A 23,495-nucleotide genomic window follows, 5' to 3' on the forward strand; every position below is an offset into this window, starting at 1 on the left:
TAAATGGCTACACAGGAGATACAGTATGCCAAAGTAAAGGTGGGGCTTATGATCCTCTTGCTCAGAGAAACACCAGAGTGTTGTTACTTGAGCTCACGATCTGCATAAAGCTGTTATTGTAACAGAGGGAAGCGGTTGCCATTAACATATGGCAACAGAAGCTGCAGCTTTTATCAGACTTACCAAAAAACTAAAAAATAAACATTGAATATTACATTTTTTGCTAAGATGCATTTTACAAACTACTAGGACTTGGCAGTATGGCTTAAAAATAAAATCTCACATTTTTCATACCAGCTCTGATTTTTTTTAAAAATTATTCTTTTCTAAAAGAAGCATATTACATGTTTTTAAAAATCTCTTCTGTAAATTGCACAAAGGCATGTTACGACTAGGCCATAAGAATATTTATTGAATTACAAGAACACCGTCATGATATTAGCAGGATAAAAACACAATTTTACCTGAAAAACCTCTGAAAACTGTCAGAAAAAATGGTTTTTAATTGAGAAAAAAAGCTTCTAGCGTTATCAAGATCTGAGGTGATCACCCCAGTCTGTGTGCTATTCTTCGAAATACATCCAGCCATTTGCACAATCCCTTCAAAGCCCTGCTATGATAATTTCATAGTGATGTATTAACATCAAGTATTTTCTTATCTGTAAAACTCAAACCAACATATAACTTATGTCTACAACAACATTCTTCACTTTAATTTTTTTTAATTTTTGTGTTTTGAGTTCTCATAAAATTACTACTATACTTTTCACTTACATTACATCTTCATGCTGGCAACGCTGTATATCTTTGCAGTAGCTTTATTTTGACTTTGTGGTTGTGTGATCTTATTCTCGTAAGTAAAATCTTAAAATGGCCCTTTGATCAGTTGACCTGAATTCAAAGTCCCAATAAAAAGAAAAGTGTAAAATGCGCCTTTCCAAACAAAATGGCCGCTCTGGGAGCTTGGACATCACTCCCAAATATGGAAACCCAAGGAGTGCGTTGGTGCAAAAACAAATCTTCAAAAATCTAAAATTTTATCCATTGATAAATTTTATTTATCCCACCAAACTAGAATAGAATCAAATCTGCCTTTTTAAAACCAAGTTTTGATAATATCCGTTAATCCAGTCCCATTTCAGATGGGACTGGATGATGTACGAGTTTTCACTAATCTCGAGGAGCAGCTGCAGCCATGACCACAGGTACAATAAAACACTAAAAGGAGAAAACACTTGCACCACGTCAGCTCAGCTAAGTCACTCAGTTTCTTCCACCACAATCAATTATTCTACAATTACTACATTTGTGAAACAGCAGAAAATCCTGCTTCCACGGAGCGGACACAAAGACCCTCAGTATGAGCCGAATAAAAACAGCAGCACATTGATCGTTGTAAGCTGCGCACGACCTTGTCTCGGCCCGTTTTCTCTTCCTGCTTTTCACTGCATAGTTTTTACAGTATTGCATTATTTGTGCTTCAAATAAAAGCTGGTAACTGAAGCGAGAGTCTGAGGTCACAATTTCTAAAGATTTAGAAAATAAAGCTGGAACAAATGTGACAAATGCAGTTTTTGAAGTCACTTGAACAAATAAAAGCACCGTTATGTTGCATTATATACAAAATTTGTTTATGTTTTTAAGGCACTTGTTGCATGACAGATAAATGCCTTCAGTTCATCACATATCTTCTAATAGGTGCATATTAAACTTTATAACCTTCACCTGTGGTGGCGCTGCACTAAGAACCACTGAAGGAAGCGAGATGAAAATCTCTGAAGACATGAGTGCAACTTGCTTTGTCACAAAAGGCAAACAAAAGTGGAGTAGAAGAAGATTTTAGGGATTGTAGGATTTCTCTTGTCTTTGGTAAAAGACCACGAGTCATTTCTCCTGCTTGAGATAGACTTTTTATTTACCCAGAATGCCCTACACTATAGTTCGCTATATGCTTTTTTAGTGGTCTCTGGTCTGATTGCATCCACATATGCATATGAGCTGCACCAAAGTCCAAATCTGATTCACACCTCCCAAATCAAACCAGACTTTCTGGAAAAATGTACCAGAGTTTGTTCAAAATGGACCAAACAAGGCAGGTGTGCGTGAAAGGTTTGTCCTTACCTGTGGCTACAGTAGCACTGATCGGCTGGCTGCTGGTGCTGCTGACGTCCACATACAGCTCGTCTTCTGCTTCAGTTGATGACGCCGAGGACGAGTCGCTGCTAAGCTCTTTGCTGGAGCTGCTGGTGCTATGGAGCAGAGCGTATTTCCTCCGTGCGATCACTTCCCGTTTCTTCCTCTGCAGCAGCAGCCGCTCCTTCTGCTTTTGAGTCCGCTGGCCTCCGCCAGGAGCCGTCTTCACAAAGCGCTTCCGATGCGGTGGCCGCCGGCTGCTCAGGCACGGCCGCTTCAACAGCACCGGCTCGGGCTCGGGTCGGACCCACTTGTGAGAGCGACTACCCCGAGTTCGGCCCAGACTGGGGCGCAGGCCGACCGCGGCGCCTCCGCCAGGTGGTAGGGCAGGGGCCTTGTGTTGGCCCCCTGTCGCTCCGGCTTCTCCCTCATCATCTGAACTAAGGGTGTCAGAGTCTCCAAACCGCAGGCTGGATGACGGGGAAGAGGCACAGTCACTAAAGGACGACTCATTGTTCTGTTCATCCTCACTGGGATGCGGTAAAAGTTCTACTCTGGCCCGCTGAGGAGCCAGCGAGTTCTCACTGATGTGGTCCTCCTTCAGTGAACAGTCCGACGGCCCCGCCTGCTGCCCTTTCCTTTTTCTCCGCCCTGCCAGGCTCCTCTCCGAGTCTCTGTGCGTCCCCGTGTCCCTCAGGGGCCGGTGCCTGGATTCACAAAGGGCCTCGAAGTCGCTGGCTGCCTTTCCGAGAACCTCCATGTTGTTGGGGAAGTTCTTAGTCCCGTCCATGGACTCTGGGTTCACCAGTGGCTCCTTCAGATGCTCCTGTCTGCTAGAGGCCTCAGATGGCACTTCACTCTTCATGGTGGCAGCAGTGCTGTCTCCAGGCACACTCACATTAAATCCAAGGCTTTTGTCCGCAGCATTTCACAAAACCTACAACGGAGACATAAAGTTAAAAATGCAACAACAAAGCATCCTCTGTTGAAGATCCTTCAAGGGATTGGTGATGAAAATTAGCTAAACATTGTGATGCAGGAATCTTGATGTAATATTTTTGTCAATCGCATAAATACATTTTAAAAAAGCAGCATACTTGCGCAACTGATCATTTCTAAAACATTGTTCATTCTGATTGTAGCAGTCTGTATAGGAGCAAATTTGAAGAAGCCTCTGACTGAAGACGCTCTGTTTATCAATGACAGTAAAGAGGAAGGTCAGGATTGTAATGATGGAAACGATGAGGTAAATATCAATAAAAAGTCGACTTATTTCAGTAGTTCAATTGCAAAATCACTACCGGGGATCAATGTCTGGGTTTATTTCAGTTTATTTGACTGGTTACGTCTCGCAGAAAACAAAAGTTTTAGTGTATCAGAAAAAAATGTTTTCAACGTAAAACTGAAAAAAAAAAAAATCAGTCATTTGCATTGATTTTAAAAAAAAATCAAGAATTTCTTACATCTTTATGAATGAATCAAAGGCGACCGCCCCAAAACCCAAGCAGTCATAACAGTACTTTTCATTGTCGAATATAAAACGATGAGCTCATTTAAAAAGAGCTTCCATCCGAGTCCAAACTAAAACAGTGTGACTCAATGCTGCTGATTGAAGAGAGAAAACAAATACCGCAGGCTCAGTCAGAGGTAAAGGATGAGTCAGTGCTGATCTGACTGCTCCATTGTTGATTTTAGGCAATTTGGGAATCACTGACAGAAGTAACTCATGTCAATGTGATGAGTCTGGGTTATCCTAAGCTGCATTAAGGTTCACTTTACGTCCTGACATGTAAATCTAGACAGAAAGTAAACAAGAAAGGAAGGTCAGAGGAAACCTTCAAAATATCCCTGCTGTTAAAGGAATGCACTGACCGCTCCACATATGAACAGATGATTCCCTTCTTCACAAGCTTAATTGATTTACAGAAAGGTTTTGTTTCTCTGTAGTCTATTTATTCGTAGATTGGAGGCGGACAAAAAAAAATACATTCTGTTTAGACATGTTCACGATGTGCACTTAAAAGTCTTTGTCTTGACGGATTTTGTTTTGACTTTTTATGACACATAATGGGGTACATAATGTGTTACAGCGCATCCTGAAAGTTTCACTTTTTCCCACATTTTGTCATGTTGCAGCCTCTTTCCAAATTGCATTAATCTCTTTCCCCAAAATCTACACACAAATACCCCTTATGGCGATGTGAAAAACATTTGAAGGTTTTCTGCAAATTAATTAAAACAGAAACCTAGAAGGAACATTTTAGTAGCTACAGACTTTGCAATGAAGCTCAAAACTGAGACGTTCCTGCAGATTAAATGGAGCCCACCTGTAGTGAATTCAGTTGATTGGACTTGATTTGGAAAGACAAACACCTGTCTATATGTGGTCCAATAGATGACAGGTCAGAGGTCAAACACCAAGCATGAAATGGCAAGGCTCATTATCATCCTTACAGTGAAACACGGTGGTGGCATCATGGTGCGATGAGGATGTTTTCTAGCAGCAGGAACTGCCAAACTAGTCAAGACAGAGGGGAAATGAATACATTGTGGATGAAAACCCACTTCACCCTCTGACTGGTGAGACTGTTCACTTGCTAACAGGACAACGACACAAAACACATAGCAAAGACCTCTAAGGAGCAGCTTCAGAACCTGTGAATGAGCTAAGCTGGTGGCATCCTATTCAAAAAGGCTGGAATTGATCAACAAAGTTTTACGCAAAAACACTGAATACTTATGTCAAAATGATTTCTTTGTCTTCTATTTTTAATAAACTTGCAAAAGTCTAAAAAAAAAAAAAAGTTTCCCTAGTGTCGTGATGGGGAATTTGTGCATACAATCTTCAGAAAAGAGATCCATTTAGTACAATTTGGAATAAGGCTGCAACATCACAAAATGTGGAAAAAGTGAAGCGCTGTGAATACTTTCCGGATGGACTGTACGGCTTCGAGGGAAATCAGGATCTCTCTAAACTGTAATTTTCAAGTTAAGACCTTTTTTTTTTTTGAAAAAAATCTAAAAATCAGTAAAATATGCGATAATCTGCTCCAATCTCATTCCATGAGCACAAAGAGGCAGTCAGAACCAACCTGGATTCATTTTCTTCCACACTGGCAAGAAGTTGCAAAAGTGACTTTGTCAGCACTTGGCAATTCAATAAGGGTTTTATTTTGTTAAAGAAATTGTTGTAATCACTCCACACAATCTGAAATAAAATGTCATATACATTAATATTACTCAAATTGTGGGTATTTCTTTGTCAGCAAATATGCTGCAACTGTGGTTAAGTGGTTTAGGGCCTGTATGGACATCTACAGTAAAAGAGGCAACTCTGATAAAAACTGTTTGATGAAACAACAAAATATTCCATAAAAGGGCATTTCATGCATCCCCCTGCTGTTATCTACTGAGATAACAGCAGGATAACAGTTCCTTATGCTGAGTGAATGCACTGTGGTTTTCAGCAAACAGTCGTATAACTTCATTGCGACGTGCCTCTAAACTTATAGCTGTTACCACAGGCTCTACGCCTGTGGCACCAAACCACAAGGCTTTACTCAATGTAATCTGAATATAAAACGACGCTGCTGCCATGTCAAAACGCTATTTAGGTACATCGTGTACCAACAACTATGTAGCCACCTGGAAGTTCAGGTGATGTAACGGATAAGGAAGCAAAACCCGCGCTTTCCGAGTTCCCCAAGCACACCTTTGTGTTGTGGACAAATTCAAAGCAATGGGGCCAGGGGGTGTGGGGGGGTTTTGGCTGTAATGAGTCTCTCAACACATTACAGGAATTTCATTTGCATCAGACATATTACAAAGCCTTCTTGTTGAGTATGTTAGTAATAAACTGTAGCACGAATGACCAGACATTTGCTTTTCCTTCAGGAGTTCACAGTCAGTCTATTCTGGACTCACCGTCTCTTTGCAGCTTTCTAGAGAAACACAAAAATGTCAGATCACATTCGGCGCAGGCCATCCGACCAAGTATGAACATTAGTGCATGATGTTGAAGTATTTTGCAGTGCGAGTGTGATTTGCAGTCACGGGGAGGGGGAAATGCACACAAGGCAATGTCACTGCTTTCCTCTTTTGCAGCTTATTTCCTAACAGCACGCCGGCTGTCACTTGACCTGAAGACGTGACTCCTGAGAAACAGGGATGCAGGGTTTGTGTTGTGCAGGAGCTGATCTGAGCAACAATTTATCAAAAGTCCAAATAAAGAAGTGAAAAGCACACCCGCATATGTTTCTTGTCTATATTATAGGGTATCCAGGGTTAAACTAGAGGTCTTCAGATGCCACACAAAAAGCTGCGCAATGACAGGGGCCCTAAGAGGAAATAAAGATCCTAAAGCATTTAGGCAGAGGGCTGACACATATTTCTAATAACCAGCAACCTAAACCAGGAGATTTGTGTGTCATTACAAAATAAAAAAAAGTGCAGGCTGCCAGTAAAACAAACAAACAAACCCATGTACTTACAGGAATTGTAACAGTAATCCAGTTCAATTATTCAACTGAGCCTGATGTGCTGAGATCTACTATATCTGCTGTCCCCTGATTAGACCAGCAGAAACACAACCAGGTGAAATAAACTGAGTTGACAACACCGAGTTTCAAACTGAGGCTAGTTTGTACAAGGCGTTTTAATCAGAATCAAATAAACCCGTCCAGAACCCGCCTGTGTGTGTCCCATTAGGGCTGCTCCAGTGACAGGAGCCAGGGCCGAGTGAACACTTAAAACCTCACAATCTGAACATTATCAATGACAAAAACGTGCCTGGAAGGACCAGAAATCAAAGCAGACAGCTAGCCATGTAGCTTGGCAAAAATGCTCCAGACAAGAAGACAACAAAGACAACACGTACCTGGGTCCAAGTCCTGATTTTTAAATGTGTCACTGTCCTTTTCGTGACATGAGAGGTTAAACCCTAAAGAAAACAGGAGTCGAGCGCTTAAAATGGACACTTATCTGGATGGTAACCCGGACAGGCCTGCGATGAGCTCGCGACCGGAGGGAGGTTGTAGCAGGAATTGTGAAACTGACAACAGTCCCGAGCAGAGCCGAGAGACAAAATCGACGGCAGCGGGGCCCTCCGTAGCGGCGAGCTAAGCTAAGGCTAGCTCCACTTTACTTCTTAAATGCTCGAATATATTCAGCCATTTTGGTTCGCCGCGGCATCCAACCGACCTTCAGAAGGCTGGAGAGGAGCTGTATATTTGGATCCCGTTTAACAAGACAGAAAAGTCTCACTATTTGCCCTGTACGAAGTTCCCATTCCTGCCTTCCGAGGCATCCACTGTTGTTTACCCAGCAGGTCGTTTGTTGGCTGGCTACGGCTACAACACGGTGATTCCCCGCGATGCCACAAGGAGGCGCCAGACTCAGCGTCCACTTTGCGAACCCCTCACTACAAGCTCCATTTCAGAAATCGCTTCTTGAGAAAACATCACTTTTCGTGCCATTTGTTCTAAGAGAAACCACATGGAAACCTAACAAAGGACAGTCATGTGCGTTTTATTGCTGATTAATGCGGAATCCTGAATATTGAGCTACAACTCTGTCATGGGCTCGTCCATCTCCATTCCAAATACTGGTGCGCCCTCTAGTGTACAAAGATGGGACTCAAAAAGAGGACATTTGCGCAAATCATTTCATAGAAATTCTCCGTTTCATTTTTTATTATTCTGAAATGAGCTACGTAAATTGAAGAACGACCTGCAAAAGAGAAACACATAATTTAACATTATTCATTGGGATAGTAGTTATCACTAATATCTCCTTGTTAACATATAACAAAAATTAAAAAAAATACCACAAAGGATAACGGTTCTTCACAAAAAAAAACTCCAGTAACATTTAAAATGTGACCGAAAAGGGAAAATCCACAACTTTCCACGGCAACAGTTGCTGATATCTAACCAAGAGAATCCTTTAGGATTCACGATGCCTAAATTAGTACAAAATTTTGTCCATCAATAGAGAAACTATCAAAATGAAAAGGAAAATTAAACAAACTAAGCTCCACACATTTCAAAATACAAAACTTTTGCAGTAAAAGGAAATATATCCTGAACCCTGTAAGTGAATTACATGGTGTATATTGCTTCCCAGAGTACACAGATTTATGTTGCATAACGTGTACAGGAGCACAGCAAAATGTGTACATCTTTGCCTACTAAATGTGCTCATACAAATAAATTAAAAAAAGAAAACTAATAGAATCTGTTTCAACTTGTATATTAGGATTGGAGCAGTGCTCCTCATAACAGACCTCTATGCATTTTGGATGCATCCGTTTGGATGAGCTTCACTGAAGGAGCTTTCCAGGGGGAGAAACATTGTCCAGCAGAAATGTCAGTCTGGCTGCAGTTCTCCTGTTTCCCACCATTGAAACTGGGCCAAGGGGAGAGAGTTGGCCTTCCTGATCAGCTTATCTTGTTGTTTCCTCTGAGCTGTTGATAATCTCTTGCTTCAGCAAAGGACAACAGAGAATATGACTGATGCCAACACAGAATCCATTAAGATCTATATTTTCTCAAGAGTCGTTTCTCAGTTTAGGAAATGTAATGCAACATCCGCAGTAGAAATATAAACGTTGATAAATGTCATTTTCAGGGTCCAGACTTTTGATGTCCGTTCACATCGGAGCAAACAATGTTTTTTCTAGAAACATATTAGTTTATTATTACTATACTTGTATTAAAATACATTTGATTGAAGTGAATGCAATAAGTTTCCTTGAAATCTACTACTGTTAAGTAAAATCATAATAAAAAAAATATGATAATTAAAACCTCATTTGTTCTTCACCGTATCTAGCCATCCTTTTCGATTACTGTAGTTATACATTCTAACATTGTGCTAACTAAAACTTCTTGGGTGCATTGAGATGTAAACAATACATAAATAACATCTCCCCTTTTAACATGTAGACGTAGCATTAATGTTCACATAAATAAATAATTCAATTTTTTATTGCAAAACTGATTTACTCTAAAGAATTACCAACATGGATTTCATTGTAATATGTTAATAGCATTTTAAAGTATATGTTTTGTGAATGTATCTTTACTACACATTTTTTAACAATATATTGAGGACAATTACTTCAGCTTTTCATTTTGGGTTCCACTATTGACTAAAAACACAATAAAATGTAACAATGAGAAGGTTTTACTGTTAGATGAATAAAGTAACCCTACATTTCATCCTTTATTACACAAGACTCAGGTAAAATGTAAAAAAATAAAGACTCAGACAATATTGTCTCACTATGAGGTTCAGTGTTAAGCACTCGTAGACTCGTACATTCAAAGAGTCATATTTACAAATTATTTTCACAAAATAGCTGTTTAAAATAAAAGATATCAAGAAATAAATATATGTCTGGTACATGTAATCTGAGGGGTAATTATAATCCTAGCACAATGATGTAAATACAGTAAATTCACCACAAAGCGCCAATAATTCACTGTTCACATCTTATCTGGAGCCTGCTTATGTGGAGTTTAATCCCAGTGTGATTTAATCTACTTTTCAAGGTCTCACTTGAATACACTAGGGAATATACTAGAGTCAAGGAAAAAAGTAATGGGTTTGCTGAGCAGCTCTATAATGTATGAATACATTTAATCTCAGTGTTTGTGTTGGTGAGCTAATGAGTCAAACTGTATCTCATGCTTTTGTGTTTTATTTGTATGTTGAACTGCCAAGCAATACAGTAAAACAGTGTTACTTTGTTCTTATGAAGGATTATTTTTGCAACAGTATTTTGAGTCTTTGTGACATTCCAGAAAAGCAATTTTTGGGGGAGGGTTACAGTAGTTAAGTCAGTGCACTGACAGTAGGCGGCGCTGTGGCATTTGACCAAAGACCACGAGGAAGAAACCGTCTCGCTAATCTAGAGGTAAAATGGCGTCGGGTGCCATTTCAACGGATTCAAAGAAAATATCCGAATTAAGGGTTGTCGATCTAAAATCCGAGCTCAAAAGAAGGGGCTTGGACACGTTTGGAGTAAAAAGTGTTTTGCTCTCAAGGCTTAAGCAAGTAAGTGAACGAATCCGTTGTTTTAGCAGCACGGTTGAGTGAGTTCTGTGTGTGGTGCAGAGAGGCTAGTGCTAATCCTAGCTAATGTTGTGACGGTCTTTCCAGCCGCTCTACTTTTGTCCAGGCCGATAAATAACCACTCATACGGTTTAACCTTCAGCCTCCGGTTCTTGTATTTCCCAAACGTGAACGTAGGCGCAGTCTTGTTTTGTAAATTAATAGGTAAATAGTAAATATGTTCGGTTCAATCTTCAACGGCTATCGCATTGAATTCACGTAAAAAATGGAAAAGTGAAAACTCGCCATAAACTGGTGCCAAACGGAAAATCTACGTTTGAGGAAAAAATACTAATCGTTGACCTGTGCATCTTTTATTTGAAATGAAAGGGGCATGAACTGGTGTTGCAAATTACACGTGATTAGCCTCAGCTGCTGAAATACAGGCTCGCATGTCCTGGATCCAAATCCCGGCCTGAAGTCTTTAGGGATGGAGTTTGCATGCCCTCTCCCTGCATTTGTGGCGTCACTTCGGGTACTCAGACTTTCTCCTCGAGTCAAAAAAATGAATATATGGATTCTTGATAGTTTAACTGGTTTCTCTGAATTGCCATCCAGTGTCTTTTTTAAATGTCCAGTTCGTCTTTGTTGCCATGTGAAGGACTAGTAACACATCTCTGCCTTTTGCACAAACAGTGGTATAGATGAGGGGTGTACGGATTTGTGGTTAATTTCTCACATTTGTGCCCACCCTCTTGGATGTAATATATTTGAATTATACCAAGATTTTGGATTGCGTTTTAAATAATCTCGCATTTGTAAGTACGGTAGTAAGTTGATGGCTGGATTTTTTTTTCATCTGCAAAAATATCTTTTTAAGGCTATTGAAGATGAAGGCGGTGACCCAGAGTACATTCCGACTCCTCAGTCGACTGATTCATCCGCGAGGTTAAGTGGGAAATCCAGAGGTAATGCTGGTCAACTCATTATTTTATCGTTTCAACTGAATGTGAATGGTGCTTATTAAGTTTCATGTACTGACTCCATAGTACATGCATGTACTTAATCTTTCAGGGAAGAAATCAGATTCTGATTTGGAAAATACCGTGGAAGAAGACGTGTCTTCCAAGGTGAGTGTAGCATGCATTAATCATAATCACGACACTCTGGAGCACAGGTGTGAAACTCCAGTCCTAGAGGGCCGCTGTCCTGCAGTTTTTAGATGTGCCACAGGTACAAAACACTTGAATGCAAAGGTTTAATAATTACCTCCTCCTTGTGTAGAGAAGTTCTCCAGAGCTTTGCTAATGACCTAATTATTCTATTCAGGTGTGATGCAGCAGAGGCACATCTAAAAGTTCTGGAGTGATGCCAAATGTCCAGTCCGTCTCTGTTTTCTCCAGTTAAACTAGAGCTGAGAAGATGAATTCAGAAATAGTGTTGCATGGTAGTAGGGAAAGGATACACGGTCATCCCTGTGCAGCACCAGAACTGAGAGAGGCTTACATCCTTAGTTTCAGCTTGTAGTCACATAATGATGCCACCAGCTGATTCTCTGTTGCTTGGCAGTGTAACTTGGGCACACCTTTGTTTAAGAAAGGAAGTAGAATATCTGAATCAGACTGCCTGATACCTGCATTTCACCACTCCTAATTGACACATGTAAAACGATGAGTTGAAGTTGGATTGCAGGACTTTATCGGCTCCTTTCTGTAAGGAAATTCAATAGATAAGACTACATTTATTCATGTCTTTAGTTGTTGTTTTTTCTTTTTTTGTTTTTGTTCCCTTGACATTTTTTTAGACCTGGATAAGAACATAGTGACCCATCAGCTGAGAAAGATTGGAATAGATTAGAGATGATTGGAATTTAATCATCAGCTTTTAAAGTTCATGCAAAATGTCCCCAAGGAAAGGATGCATTGGCGACACTAAACATTTTGTATCAGCCAGGTTCTTTAGACCAGAACTGCTAAATTATGAAATGAAAAGTCAAAATAAACAGCACTCATACTTCGCAAAAACATTTTGTTTTGACGTGGCTGTGGTGTACTGTGCTGAATTCCTGCCTTAGTGTAGCGAAAACTCCCTGACTCTCCAAATTCAGCTTGATTAGCTCCCCCTCATTCCTGCAATCACTCTTTTGGCTGAGAGAGAAAAAATGCGGCGTGTAAATACACCAGCCCATTTGTAATCTTCGCTGTCCCAGCTGACATGATGCCAAATAAACTACAGAGTTGATGTGAGGTGAAAATTGATGGTGTTTCTTCAGAGCCTTTTAGTTTCCAGATGACTATAACAAATGGCAAGCTTTTTTCAGATTTTTTTCTTAATGCTGATGTAAAAGAAATACCATAATAGAATAGCAGTGATGTTTATATGTGGGGGGGAAATGGTTTCAACTCTTACTATTCTCGTTTTTTTTTTTTTTCTAGGAAGTTGAAGAGTATGAATCAGAAAAGGGTATGTATGCTGCCAATTAACGTTTCATGGTAATTTCTTTTCCTTTTTTTTAAACTCCAAACTCCTGTGATGATAAAGCTTCTTGCTAAGTTTCATCAGATGGTGCTAAATGCGTTTGCTAGTGCTGCGCTAACTAGAGTAATGGTGGAATACTTTAAATATCGTTGAAGAACCAATTGTGTGGTTTCCTTACCTTTTTGGAGATGCAGTGTATCCTCAGGTCTGGGTCGCCTTAATCTTTATGCATCCAGTTGATTATTTGCTGCTGCGATAAGTTCAGTTGTCTCTGGAGTCCCAACTTTTTATGAAGATCGACGTTTCGTGAGGACATTTCATGTCCCAGCAGATGAAAAAGCAAGCCATTTCAAGATCACAACGCTTCTAGCAGTGACTGACATGATTGGATAGACCTGTGATAACTGTACTGGTAAAGCATATGAATGAATCTACGTTTTGTCCACTGGAGTCAGGCACCATTTTACAGGTTTGATCAAGGGGAAACTGGAATTGAATGAATGAGCTTGGATCAGCTAAAGACAAGGACTGCTGCATTCACTTATAATGATGCCAAGGCCTTGTGTCTAAAGGCAGCGCCGCATGGAGGACGTTTTCTATCCAGTAGACGGACGTCCCGCTTTGCTGCGTACAGGAAGAGACGCTGGACCACATTCATTTTTAACTGAGACTGGAATGGATGGACTGCTCCACTTAAAGGACACGCTTATTGTGGACCGGTGACTGGACTCCTTGCTGCAAGCTTCACTTGACGACAAAGCGTTTTTGTTGGTGGGACACTTTCCTTCACAACTGAAGAAATATTGGAAGAGCACTTAAACCCTCCATGAGATTTTATAGACTGAACTCTGATGCATATTGGAGAAGAAAAAAAAAAAGATGTCCTAACTCCATATATGGACTTGGTATAATTGTTTTCACCTGGTGAACAGCTACACCTCCACTACGAAAAATGACTGCAGTCGAAGTCAAGCAACGAACCTCAACTCATCCCATGTTTTCAGTGAAGATTGTGTGTGTTGTCTTCCTGTGGTATCTGCGCCCTCGATGACCATTAACACTGAATGTGCTTTATATTCTACTTTTGTAGGTCAAGTAACATGCGACATGTCAATGTTAAGATGTCTGTTTGCCATGTTTATCCTTGTTAAATCCCTCAGATGTAACTGATACCGATGATGGTAGTCGCGAAAATTCAAAGCCTCCACCGTGTGAGGACAGCCTCGCTCACTCTGAGCCTGAGCCAGAGTCTGAAACCATGGCGGCTGACGCTGACTCAGAGCCCGACCCAGAGGTAGATGCAGATGCAGAGGTGGATGAAGATGCAGACCCAGAACCGGAACCAGAGGCTGAGGCCGAGGCAGAGACAGAAGAGGCTGAGAGGGACGCTGAAACCTTGAGCTCCTCTAGAGAAGCGGAGGACGATCACCTGTCCGTCTCAATCCAAAACGAAGACGCCATCACCCTGGATGTTGATGGCGACGACCTCCTGGAAACAGGTAAACATGTGAAACTTCCAGATACAGAGGCAGAGAAGGGCACTGAGACTTGTGCCAAGACGGGCCAAGATGATGACATGAAGGATGAAGACATGGAGGAAGATGGTACGAAAGACGATGACGAGCCCACGAATAAAGACGCCATGATGAAGGCTGAAACCGAAGATAAAGAAAAGGATTCTGGGAAGAAAGGCCCGTCTGCCACTGGGGCCTCAGGTCAAGCAAAGAGGTTTGTCTTTCTATGTCAGTTCTTTGATTCTACTACCAAGTCCACCACACTAAGAGCGCAGCATTGTGGGTAGCGTCAAGATGATTTTTATTTTTTGCCATAAGGGAAGTATTCACTGATGTACCTTACCCTGCAGTTTGCTGCTTTGCTGTATTTCTCTGAAGTTGGTTAACGTATATCAAATTAACCCGGAGACAAGAAAACAACTCTTATTTTGTTACTTTGACCGTTCGAGAAGTTTTTAAAATCTTTTGCAGTTTTTACACAAGGCAGTGTAAAAACAGCATTAGCCTCCATGAAAAAAAACTTTTTTTTTGGTCCAATGATTTGCTGACGATGACCAGACCACTGAAGATTTCATTGACCCAGGGATTAAAAATTGGCTAACCACCTGACCCATCACGCCACTGGAAAAACCATGAAGCCTTTCAGACAATGGCTCAGATCCACGTCTTGCCTAAAGGATTTTTTTTTCTTTTTCTTCCTCGACCGTTGAAAAGATGCCGTTTAATCCACTAGATGGATGTTTTTTTTTTTCCCTTGTCATTGCTTTTATTGCCTTCACTCATTTCCTGTTTGGTTTTGTAACATTCATGTTCTAGCTCTTCAAGAGACAGAGATGGAAAAGCAGCAAAGGATGAAAAGGGTACGGCACTTAAATAATCAACATCCAACCTTTTGGCATTAGTCTTGCAATTAATACTAAAAACGTGTTTAAAAATCTCTATCTGCAGGGGTGAGCAGCTCCTCTCGTAACGTGTGGGTGAGCGGCCTTTCTTCAAATACCAAAGCAGCTGATTTAAAGAACCTGTTTGGCAAATATGGGAAGGTAAGATGAGGCAGCAACTAACAATTATTTTATTCATCAGTTATTTGATTTATTTTGACGATTAATTGGATTTAAAAAATGGGCACATTGTATAGATTTTACATACCTTTTATACAATGTTAGAAAAATATTAAAATATGCAAATAAATGATTATTTCTTTTTAAAATAAGAAACATTGGATTGCCTAAAATTCAATATCACAGCTTTCCTTTAGTAAATTTGAACCAGGTGAAGCTAAACTTGCCACTTAAGGAGTTTTGACTAAAACGTACTTAAAGACAGGTTTCTTTAGCTTAAATGTAAAATATACATTTATTCCGCACAATTTTTGCTTTTTTTTTTTTTTTTCAAATGGAATTTTTTTTAAGTAGGCATTGAGTAGGATTACCAAATTAGACGATTATTTCAATGACCGATTAATCACTTCAGTCCTCGGTGTGGAAATGTGGGACTGTTTGAAACGCCAGCAGATGTTAAACAACCCAGTTGAGAGTAAAACACTTAAAGAAAGAAATGCAGAGATGTTCTCTAAGGGCTCCTAAAAAATGTTTTCAACAGGTTCTGAGTGCTAAGGTCGTCACGAACGCTCGCAGCCCGGGTTCAAAATGTTACGGCTTGGTGACGATGTCGTCCGGCACCGAAGTGACGCGCTGCATCTCCCATCTCGACTGCACAGAGCTCCATGGACAGCAGATTTATGTTGAAAGGGTAGGCGAGGCATTCAAGTTCCTCAAATGCTTCCTTGTTAAATCTTATCCATACTTTCAACTTTTGTTTGTATCTTTAAAAGGCTAAAAACGATCCGTTCAAAAAGGAGCCCTCAAAGAAAGAAGCGGAGGACAAAGCAGGATCCAGCAAATCCAACAAGAACAGCTTTACTGGAGCTAAACTGCCAAACAAGTGAGTGATCATTTTGAGTTAATCTTTTGAAATGATTGTTACTCATGCATTAATATTTAATTGATCCTTTTTGTCAAATTCAATGATTATTTAGAGCACAGCTAACTTACAAAAAAGAAGAAAAGAAATCTGATAAGCTGTCAGACAAGGATTCAGTCAAGAAGCAGGATTCAAAAAGTGGCTCATCGAGCTCCGATCAAGAGTCTTCAAAGAGAGACGACAGAAAGCGTGGCCGTGAGTTTTCAGCAGAGAGGATTTTAGTTTATCACCAAGTCTCTACTTTGGCTAATCACTCGTTTTCTTTCAGAAACCAAGAGCCCTGGGAAGTCGACAGATGAAGATGATCCTAAAGGAGACGGGGGCTTTGAAAAAAGGCCTTTTAGAACCGGAAGATATTTTAACAAAGTAAGGTTTGATTTGGGTTTTTTAATGTTTTGTATTATATTTATAAAGAGGACATTAAGTAAAAAAAAATGTTTTTGCTGCTTTTTTTTTTTTCCCAGCCATTTATGAACCCCAACTTTGACAGGCGTCCCAGGTGGCTGATTCCTCCTGAAGAGGTTAAACTTTACTCTTCCTAAACACTAAAAATTACATTTAACGAGCTCCCTCCCCCCCAAGATTGAATCTTTACGTTTAAATAATTCTTTCCTCAGGTACAAATGCTGAGGGAGAAGCGGCAATCCTTTCACAACAAAGGGGGAGAAATGGTCATTCTGCCTTTTGACAAGTTCAAGGAGCAGAAAGAGCAGCGGATGCGTGAGCAAATGGAGCGCTTCCACAGAGCTGCAGAGCTGCGCAGGTATTTTCAAGCGTCGATTAACAAATATCTTCAAAGAAAAAAAACCCTGAATACTAAGGTTAAAATGTACTTTTCCTCCTGTGCAGGCGGCGTGAAATTGCAGAGCAGGAACGGCGGGAACGTGAGCGAGTCCGTCTGATGCGTGAGCGGGAAGAACGGGAGATTCTGCTCCGGGAGCGCCAGAGACTGGAAATGGAGAGACAGAAACTGGAACGGGAACGCCTGGAGAGGGAGAGGCTTGAGAGGGAGAGGATTCGCATCGAGCAGGTAAAAGGAACGTGAACCAACTCACCCAGTTTGGTTCAGGAAAACACTGTGCGGCGGGTTTAACAATAGATTGAAGGAACAATGGGGTTTCACACTCTGGAGTGGTCGAGATTTAGCCGATGCTCAAACGTATCGGACACACCCTTTCATTTTGGCTCTTTTTCGTTTCAACATATTTACTGCTGTTGAACTGCATGCACTGCCTCATGTCTTCCTCTGTAGTTCACTCAAACACCGACACATTAGAAATGAGCAGATATTCATGCAGGAGATTCAACGTTTTAAAACTTTAGGTCGAATAACTTTCTACCTTCCTCCTAAAGAAAAGCATTCCTGAACACTGAGAAACTTTTGAACCATAAAAATCATTCTTTCCTTCCTAGATGGAAGTTGATAGAACTTGCACAGTTTTAAGTGTACAAGATATAAATGTAGAAGAAGCTCACTTTGCTAAATACACGACTAACATAAGAAAATGAATGTAAATAATGCTACAATACAATACACTTTTTTCTGGACACAGCTGAGAGCTCATCTGCCATCATGGCGAAGAACAAACTATACAAGAAGTGGTATTTTTGAACTTGCATCATTTTGCTACAGAAGACGGTGTTCGTGTTGGCAGTTGAGTCAAATCCAAACAAATTATTCTTTTATTTTGAAGGAGCGGCGTAAAGAAGCAGAGCGCATGGCGCGCGAACGAGAGGAGCTTCGGCGGCAGCAGGAGCAGCTCCGCTTTGAGCAAGAGAAGAGAAATAATCTGAAGAGAGGACGAGAGGTGGAACACGGGTATTTATCGTTTTGGTCGCCCTCGTTTTTCATTGGTTTGGAATTGTGAACTGAGATTTGAGAAAATCCAAGTCACATCTCTTGATGGTTTGAAAACCGGGAAAGGCGAGATGTTGCTAATCAAAGTTGGATTACAACTGAGTGGGATTGTAAATTAAAATAAAATGACAAAAAAGATGATTTTAATAAGCACATTAGAAAACAGACATTAAAGGAGTAACTTCCAGGGTTTATATTTCAGCCTCATTAAAAGGCTTGCAAAGCTCTGTGCATTAATAAATACCTCTTACTACTTTATAAACTTGTCACACCTTTTTTTATGTATTTATACATATTAGAGGACTGCCATACTTCTGATAACTAAATGTGTATAAAGCGTCATGCCATTCATGAGATTTTATATTTAGTACTTTGTAATCCTGTAAGTAGCTACTAGTGTCTTTCCAAATCATTCATAATTTCATCATGGATTTAACTCTCATCGTTCCTTGAGTTAACATATCTGTCATGTAGGATTGATCCGTGCTTCCTGTTTCAGTCGGCGGGATGATCCCTACTGGAATGGCAACAAAAAAATGCATCCCGAGTCGGAGGTCCGTCTGAACCAGGGCTCCAATTACAACCGGCAGCAGAACCGCTTCCCCAACACAAATCCTCGGGAGAGGGGCCGTTTTCCAGACGCTGGCCAGCAGCCCAACACGTTTGACAGGTATGTGATTACTCCAGTAGTTTTTGGAGTAGAACTGTAGCTGTGTATATCAAGCTGATCATATTCTTGTATCTATTCCTGATGATCACTCCTCAGCAGCTCTTTAAGTAGATGTCAGTAAAAGGTTCTGCTGAATGTAATGTTTAAAGCTCAACAGAAGCACTCCGTTATTTGACTTTATTATAGTTAATAGAATTAGTTTGGACCCTTAAAAAAAATACTCCCAAAGTGTTAGCGGCACTACGCCTTTACCTAGCAACCCCAGGAGTTCCAGCAGGTTTGGTCTGACAATAGCTGCTGGAAAAGACGAGTGTTTTGTTGACCCAACATCCAGAAACCACTTGCTGTTTCCTTGTTGCTTGTGCAGGAGGCTCCACTTCTGCTTTTCAAAGATTTGTTTGCAGCCATTTTCATATCCGGATTCAAACGCTGAGATGGGGGCGTGGCCAGCAGAAGCTTATTTGGATTTAAAGTGAAAAGAGGCTCCAGATTGGCAAATTGAGCAGACTAGAATCTTTTCATGCAAGAAAGATAAAAGCCCAGGTTTCACAAAACATGTGAAACCTGTCGTATTGTAGCCAATTCTAGAAAACGCATTGTCACTTTTAATGTTGCTCTCCAACCAAAGGATAAATTGGCCCCTCCTCTGTTTTGTTTTTTGCTTGTTAGTTGCTGATAAATCCAATATTGCTGTTTCTTTTCCAAGACGTAATAGATTCGAGGGCGAACCAGAGGCAAAGAAGAGTCGGCCGGCTCCTCACAGAGAGGGTTCCGGCTTCGATAGATACCCAAAGAACTACGACGCAGTCCACAGACCCGAGCCTCCTCCGGTCCGCGCGGACACGGACCGGAGGGACAGGGACGAGCGGCGCCCGCCGCCCCTGGGAGCCAGACCTCCGATCCCTGCCATGTCGCACAACCGCCCGCCGAGGGACGGCGGTGCAGGATGGAAGAATGATGGAGGAATAAATTCCAGCAAGGGGGACTTGAGGTAAGAAGCTGTTAATGAAGCTGCAGTTCATTCAGCAGCTTTTGGAAGCTGCGCTTCATAAAGCTGTGCTTCGTGCAGAGGGCCGATGCGTATGCGTGACGATCGTCCTGGCAGAGACGCCGGGAGAAGCGGCTTTAATAACAGAGGTCAAGCCATGGGGATGAATGAGCAGGTGAGTTTCTAAAGACAGTTCAGTTCTTTTTTTTTTTAATTATTAAAACACTAAATATTTTAAGGGAAACATTTATTGGTTAATGAAATGAGTCTATATCTGTATAAACAGGATAACAAAACCTAAAAAATGGAAATATTCATGTTGATGCAGATGAGACTGAAGGAAATTGAAACTTTGAAAACTGTGAATCTAATTTAAAGTCAGACTAAATATGAGTTTATCCTATTCAATATGAACACATCACTTAAAAACTGTATATCTGTGGAAGTGGCAGCAAACAGTTACAGATTTTGAGTCTTTAAATTTTTATTTTAGCTAAGAAGTTTGTGTCTGGAAAGATGAATCGCTTGTTAGATTCCTCTCTGTAACTGCTTGGCACCTTTCTCTTATTTCCGCTGGTATTTTTAGGAACTTCAGGTTGGAGGAGCTGCTTGCCATCACCCTAATCTTTAGCTCCTTCATCTGATTCACTATCAGACCAAAGCCAGGACTTTGGCTAGGCCGCTCAAATTGTTTTTGAAACAAACCCGTTAAAAGAAGTACTTCCAACCCAAATCTGCAAAAGGTTTAAAAGATAAAGAAAATTAAACAGATTCCTGAGACTGTTGTATTTAAGTAGTTGAAGTGAAGTCTAGTCTCGATAGAGACTAGACTCTCAACTAACCCCAGTTAGTTGAGACTAACAGGGGTTAGTATCAACTAACCCCAGTTTTGTTCACAGAGACTTCATAATTATTTTTATTTAGTTCTGTTTTATTTATTTTTACTATTTAAAATGTCTTCCAGATCCAGTGTTTATTAGAAATCAAAATGTAGAGTTTTTTTAAGAGAGTGAACCTGCATTATGCCAGAACCACTTGAAAATCATCTCAAAACTTTAACATCATTGTTTATTGCAATAATCTTTGGGACAATTTATCATCCAGCAGAATTAGTTATTGTGCCAGATGTTGAGCCCAGTCTTGTTGCGAGACTAATAGAAAGACTAATAGATGCTTTCAGGTTGTGGACAAATCATGACAGACCAAATATGCATTTTTACTTGACTTCTCTATCATGATTAATTCAGCTGATTTAAAATCAAGAGATTGAACTTGCCTTGTGAAAAATCTTTGGATTTGGCTCCTGCTTGCGCACACCGAGTGACTCCTGACTCGTCTGTGTTTGCAGCCGTTCAGCTCGGGGCGCCAGGTTGTGGTGGAGCGTCACAGCCGGGATCAGGGACTGAGGAAGGACTGGCACGGCGGCTCAGGCTCCCAGGTGTTTTCTGACAGCCGGCGGATGGGAGACAGCCGCGGCGGCATGATGGCTACCTCCAGGTACACAGATTAGACAGAGTGCTGATGATCAGAGTCCTAAAGGAAGGTCTTCGTCACGGTCCTGACGGATGTATTGTCCGTTTTGCAGCCACTCTTCGTCAGGACTGGGCCGGATCGTACAGATCACCAACAACTCTATTTCCAGCGGCACTGTGGGCGGATTCAAGGCTTTCAAAGGAGCGTCGCGGCCGTTCTAACACCGACTTCAGACACTTTAAAGCGTTGGATATTTGAAGATTTTCCTGAACACTTTATTTTTAAAGTAACTGTTTTGGGTGGAACATTAGCAGCGTTGAGGTTTATTCCCTTGTTTTAATCTGTACGGACAGTGTTGACCTCAGTTCTGCTGTTGCCACAAAACGCCCCTGTGCACGTTTTAATATTTCTGAAGTTGCTGCACAGCCCAGCGCCTTTGTAACAAGTTTTCCAGTTATGACATAGAACTTCTCTAAAGTGTTTGTATATTTTCATTAGCATAGTGTTACTGTTTCCTGTGTAAGGTTTTATTTCAGTGTATTATAGAACTCAAAATAACTGATGGATCTGGATGTTTCATTGAAGTGGATGACAGTCCTTTTTTTTTTTTTTTATTTATATTTTTTATTTTGTTTGGAAGTTGTACTTTAATGAAGGTGTTAAAATTTGTAAAGATGAACTAATCTGCTTGAACAACAGCGCTGTGTAAAGTGCTCTCTGTGATGGTTCACCTGAGGACTCTGAATCGTGTTCAGGTCTGGCTAAGGAGAAACGGCGAGAGGAAATCCCTTTCCTTTCGTAATTCAACTGTGGACATTTTACAAATATAATTTGAGTAACAGTTCTCATCTCGATGGAGTTTTTTTTTTTACATTGTTTTAATTTTTGTTTGTCTTTTTACCTTGTCTGTAAACAGAACAGTTCCTCTATTGAAAGTTTCAATCTGGATTTGGAAAGTTTGGTACAATACAAGCTCTAAAAGCTCTAGGCTGCTACTAAAGTGAAGAGGACAGTGCTTTGACTAGGCCACCATGTGCAGAGTTTCCTGTTATTTCACTGCTTTTGTCGTTTCAAAGCTTTATCCTTTCAATTACACCAGTCGCCACTTTGGATGTCATGTTTGTAACCTTAACCACACACCGGATGTTATTGGTTATTAAACCTTGATTAGAAAACAAAACTAATAAGTGAAGTGGATTTTTACCCGTCACTGTGCTGCTCTGTGTATGTAATCAGGGTTATAAAAATAGAGTAAATGCATCTTTCAGTTCCTGATCTTTACATGACGTGAAAATGATCTGCTTTTGAAATTATTTACACAAAATGACAAACTGCACACAGTTAATAAAATAAAACCAGTTATTCTGTTGTCTTTAGCTTTTCACAACCTTTCATTTTAGGTTGAATCTGCTCAGATGGAAATTATGCAGCTATCTTTGTCTGGTTTTCTGCCACTAGGCTATAACGTTCTAGAATAGAACCTGGACAAAACTAATGGAGAAGGTTTTAAATTAATTGGCAGCACCAATGTTTTCTATCTTGTTATTGAAGCAGCAACCGTGTCCTTAATTTTGCACAGAAAGTTGTGAGATTTTAACTTTGTTCATGACAGTTTTTGTACTGTTTGGGTTAGATGTTATTCATCTTAGTTTAATTTAATTTTGGTGTTTTATCAAAAGAAATAAGCTCTTGAAATTTGTAACTAACATTTAATAATCTAATTTCCTAAAGTAAATGTATAGTAAATTTACAGGATTTTTAGAAAATGGCTAAAAAGCACTTTACGTTCCCCAGGGTTTCATAATGTATAAATTGTCCAGGTTTCAAGCGAACGCTGAAGTTGACGTTACGGCGCATCTTTGAGAACGTACATCAGAGACTGAGCCCAAAGCGTGTAAATTCCTCTGACATTTGCAGTCATCTGAGCAGTCTGACATTTACACCGTTGTCAGATGAAAAGTCTGTTCTTGGAAACAATCCAAGGACATTCAGGTTCAAATGTCATTTGTCTTAGTTTAGTTCCGTCATCCTGTGGAACCAAACCACATGTTTCAAGTTTTCAAAGGAATAAACGAAAGTTTTCTTGGACATAATGACCTCAAACCATTTGATGATATTTTTCTTTTATTATCCAGGTAACTTCTAATCAGGTTGAATGTCCCTCGTCTATAAGGCATTTTGTTATATATATTTATATTTATATATATACACACACATCACCATATACAATATGTGACTGTAATGTGAAAGGCTACATACATTATTTGGTCATTTAAGTAAATAATGATCAATGAAATTGACAACAATGAGTAACCTCCCATATTTTCAAACAAAAGTCGTTTT

At 40.3% G+C, this 23,495-nt stretch overlaps 2 protein-coding genes across 6 annotated transcripts in view; one reads left to right on the forward strand and one right to left on the reverse strand.

Moving 5' to 3' along the window:
- Positions 1–8,475, reverse strand: part of rnf111 (ring finger protein 111) — a 29,650-nt gene extending 21,175 nt beyond the window's left edge. For 2 of the 5 annotated variants that reach the window (XM_055036463.1, XM_055036459.1), the window contains exons 1-2: positions 7,010–7,468; positions 2,122–3,070 (exon numbers count right to left, since the gene is read on the reverse strand). In XM_055036463.1, coding sequence (XP_054892438.1) covers positions 2,122–2,998 — 877 coding nt within the window. In that variant the 5' untranslated portion in view covers positions 2,999–3,070; positions 7,010–7,468. The other 3 variants (XM_055036462.1, XM_055036460.1, XM_055036461.1) reach the window with 3 other exon arrangements.
- Positions 8,476–10,031: 1,556 nt separating this feature from the next.
- sltm (SAFB-like, transcription modulator) lies at positions 10,032–22,528 on the forward strand. Its single transcript, XM_055036464.1, has 20 exons — positions 10,032–10,191; positions 11,069–11,156; positions 11,263–11,318; positions 12,624–12,651; positions 13,827–14,394; positions 14,997–15,040; positions 15,129–15,223; positions 15,783–15,932; positions 16,015–16,124; positions 16,219–16,358; positions 16,432–16,529; positions 16,628–16,684; positions 16,781–16,926; positions 17,013–17,193; positions 17,858–17,982; positions 18,521–18,691; positions 19,398–19,682; positions 19,761–19,854; positions 21,028–21,176; positions 21,265–22,528. The coding sequence occupies exons 1-20, from the start codon at positions 10,057–10,059 to the stop codon at positions 21,371–21,373; spliced, it is 2,829 nt and encodes a 942-aa protein (XP_054892439.1). The 5' UTR covers positions 10,032–10,056; the 3' UTR covers positions 21,374–22,528.
- Positions 22,529–23,495: the final 967 nt, after the last annotated feature.

This window comes from Poeciliopsis prolifica, unplaced genomic scaffold (assembly GCF_027474105.1).
Source record: "Poeciliopsis prolifica strain line A6 unplaced genomic scaffold, Auburn_PproV2 SCAFFOLD011, whole genome shotgun sequence".
Lineage (NCBI taxonomy): Eukaryota > Metazoa > Chordata > Actinopteri > Cyprinodontiformes > Poeciliidae > Poeciliopsis > Poeciliopsis prolifica.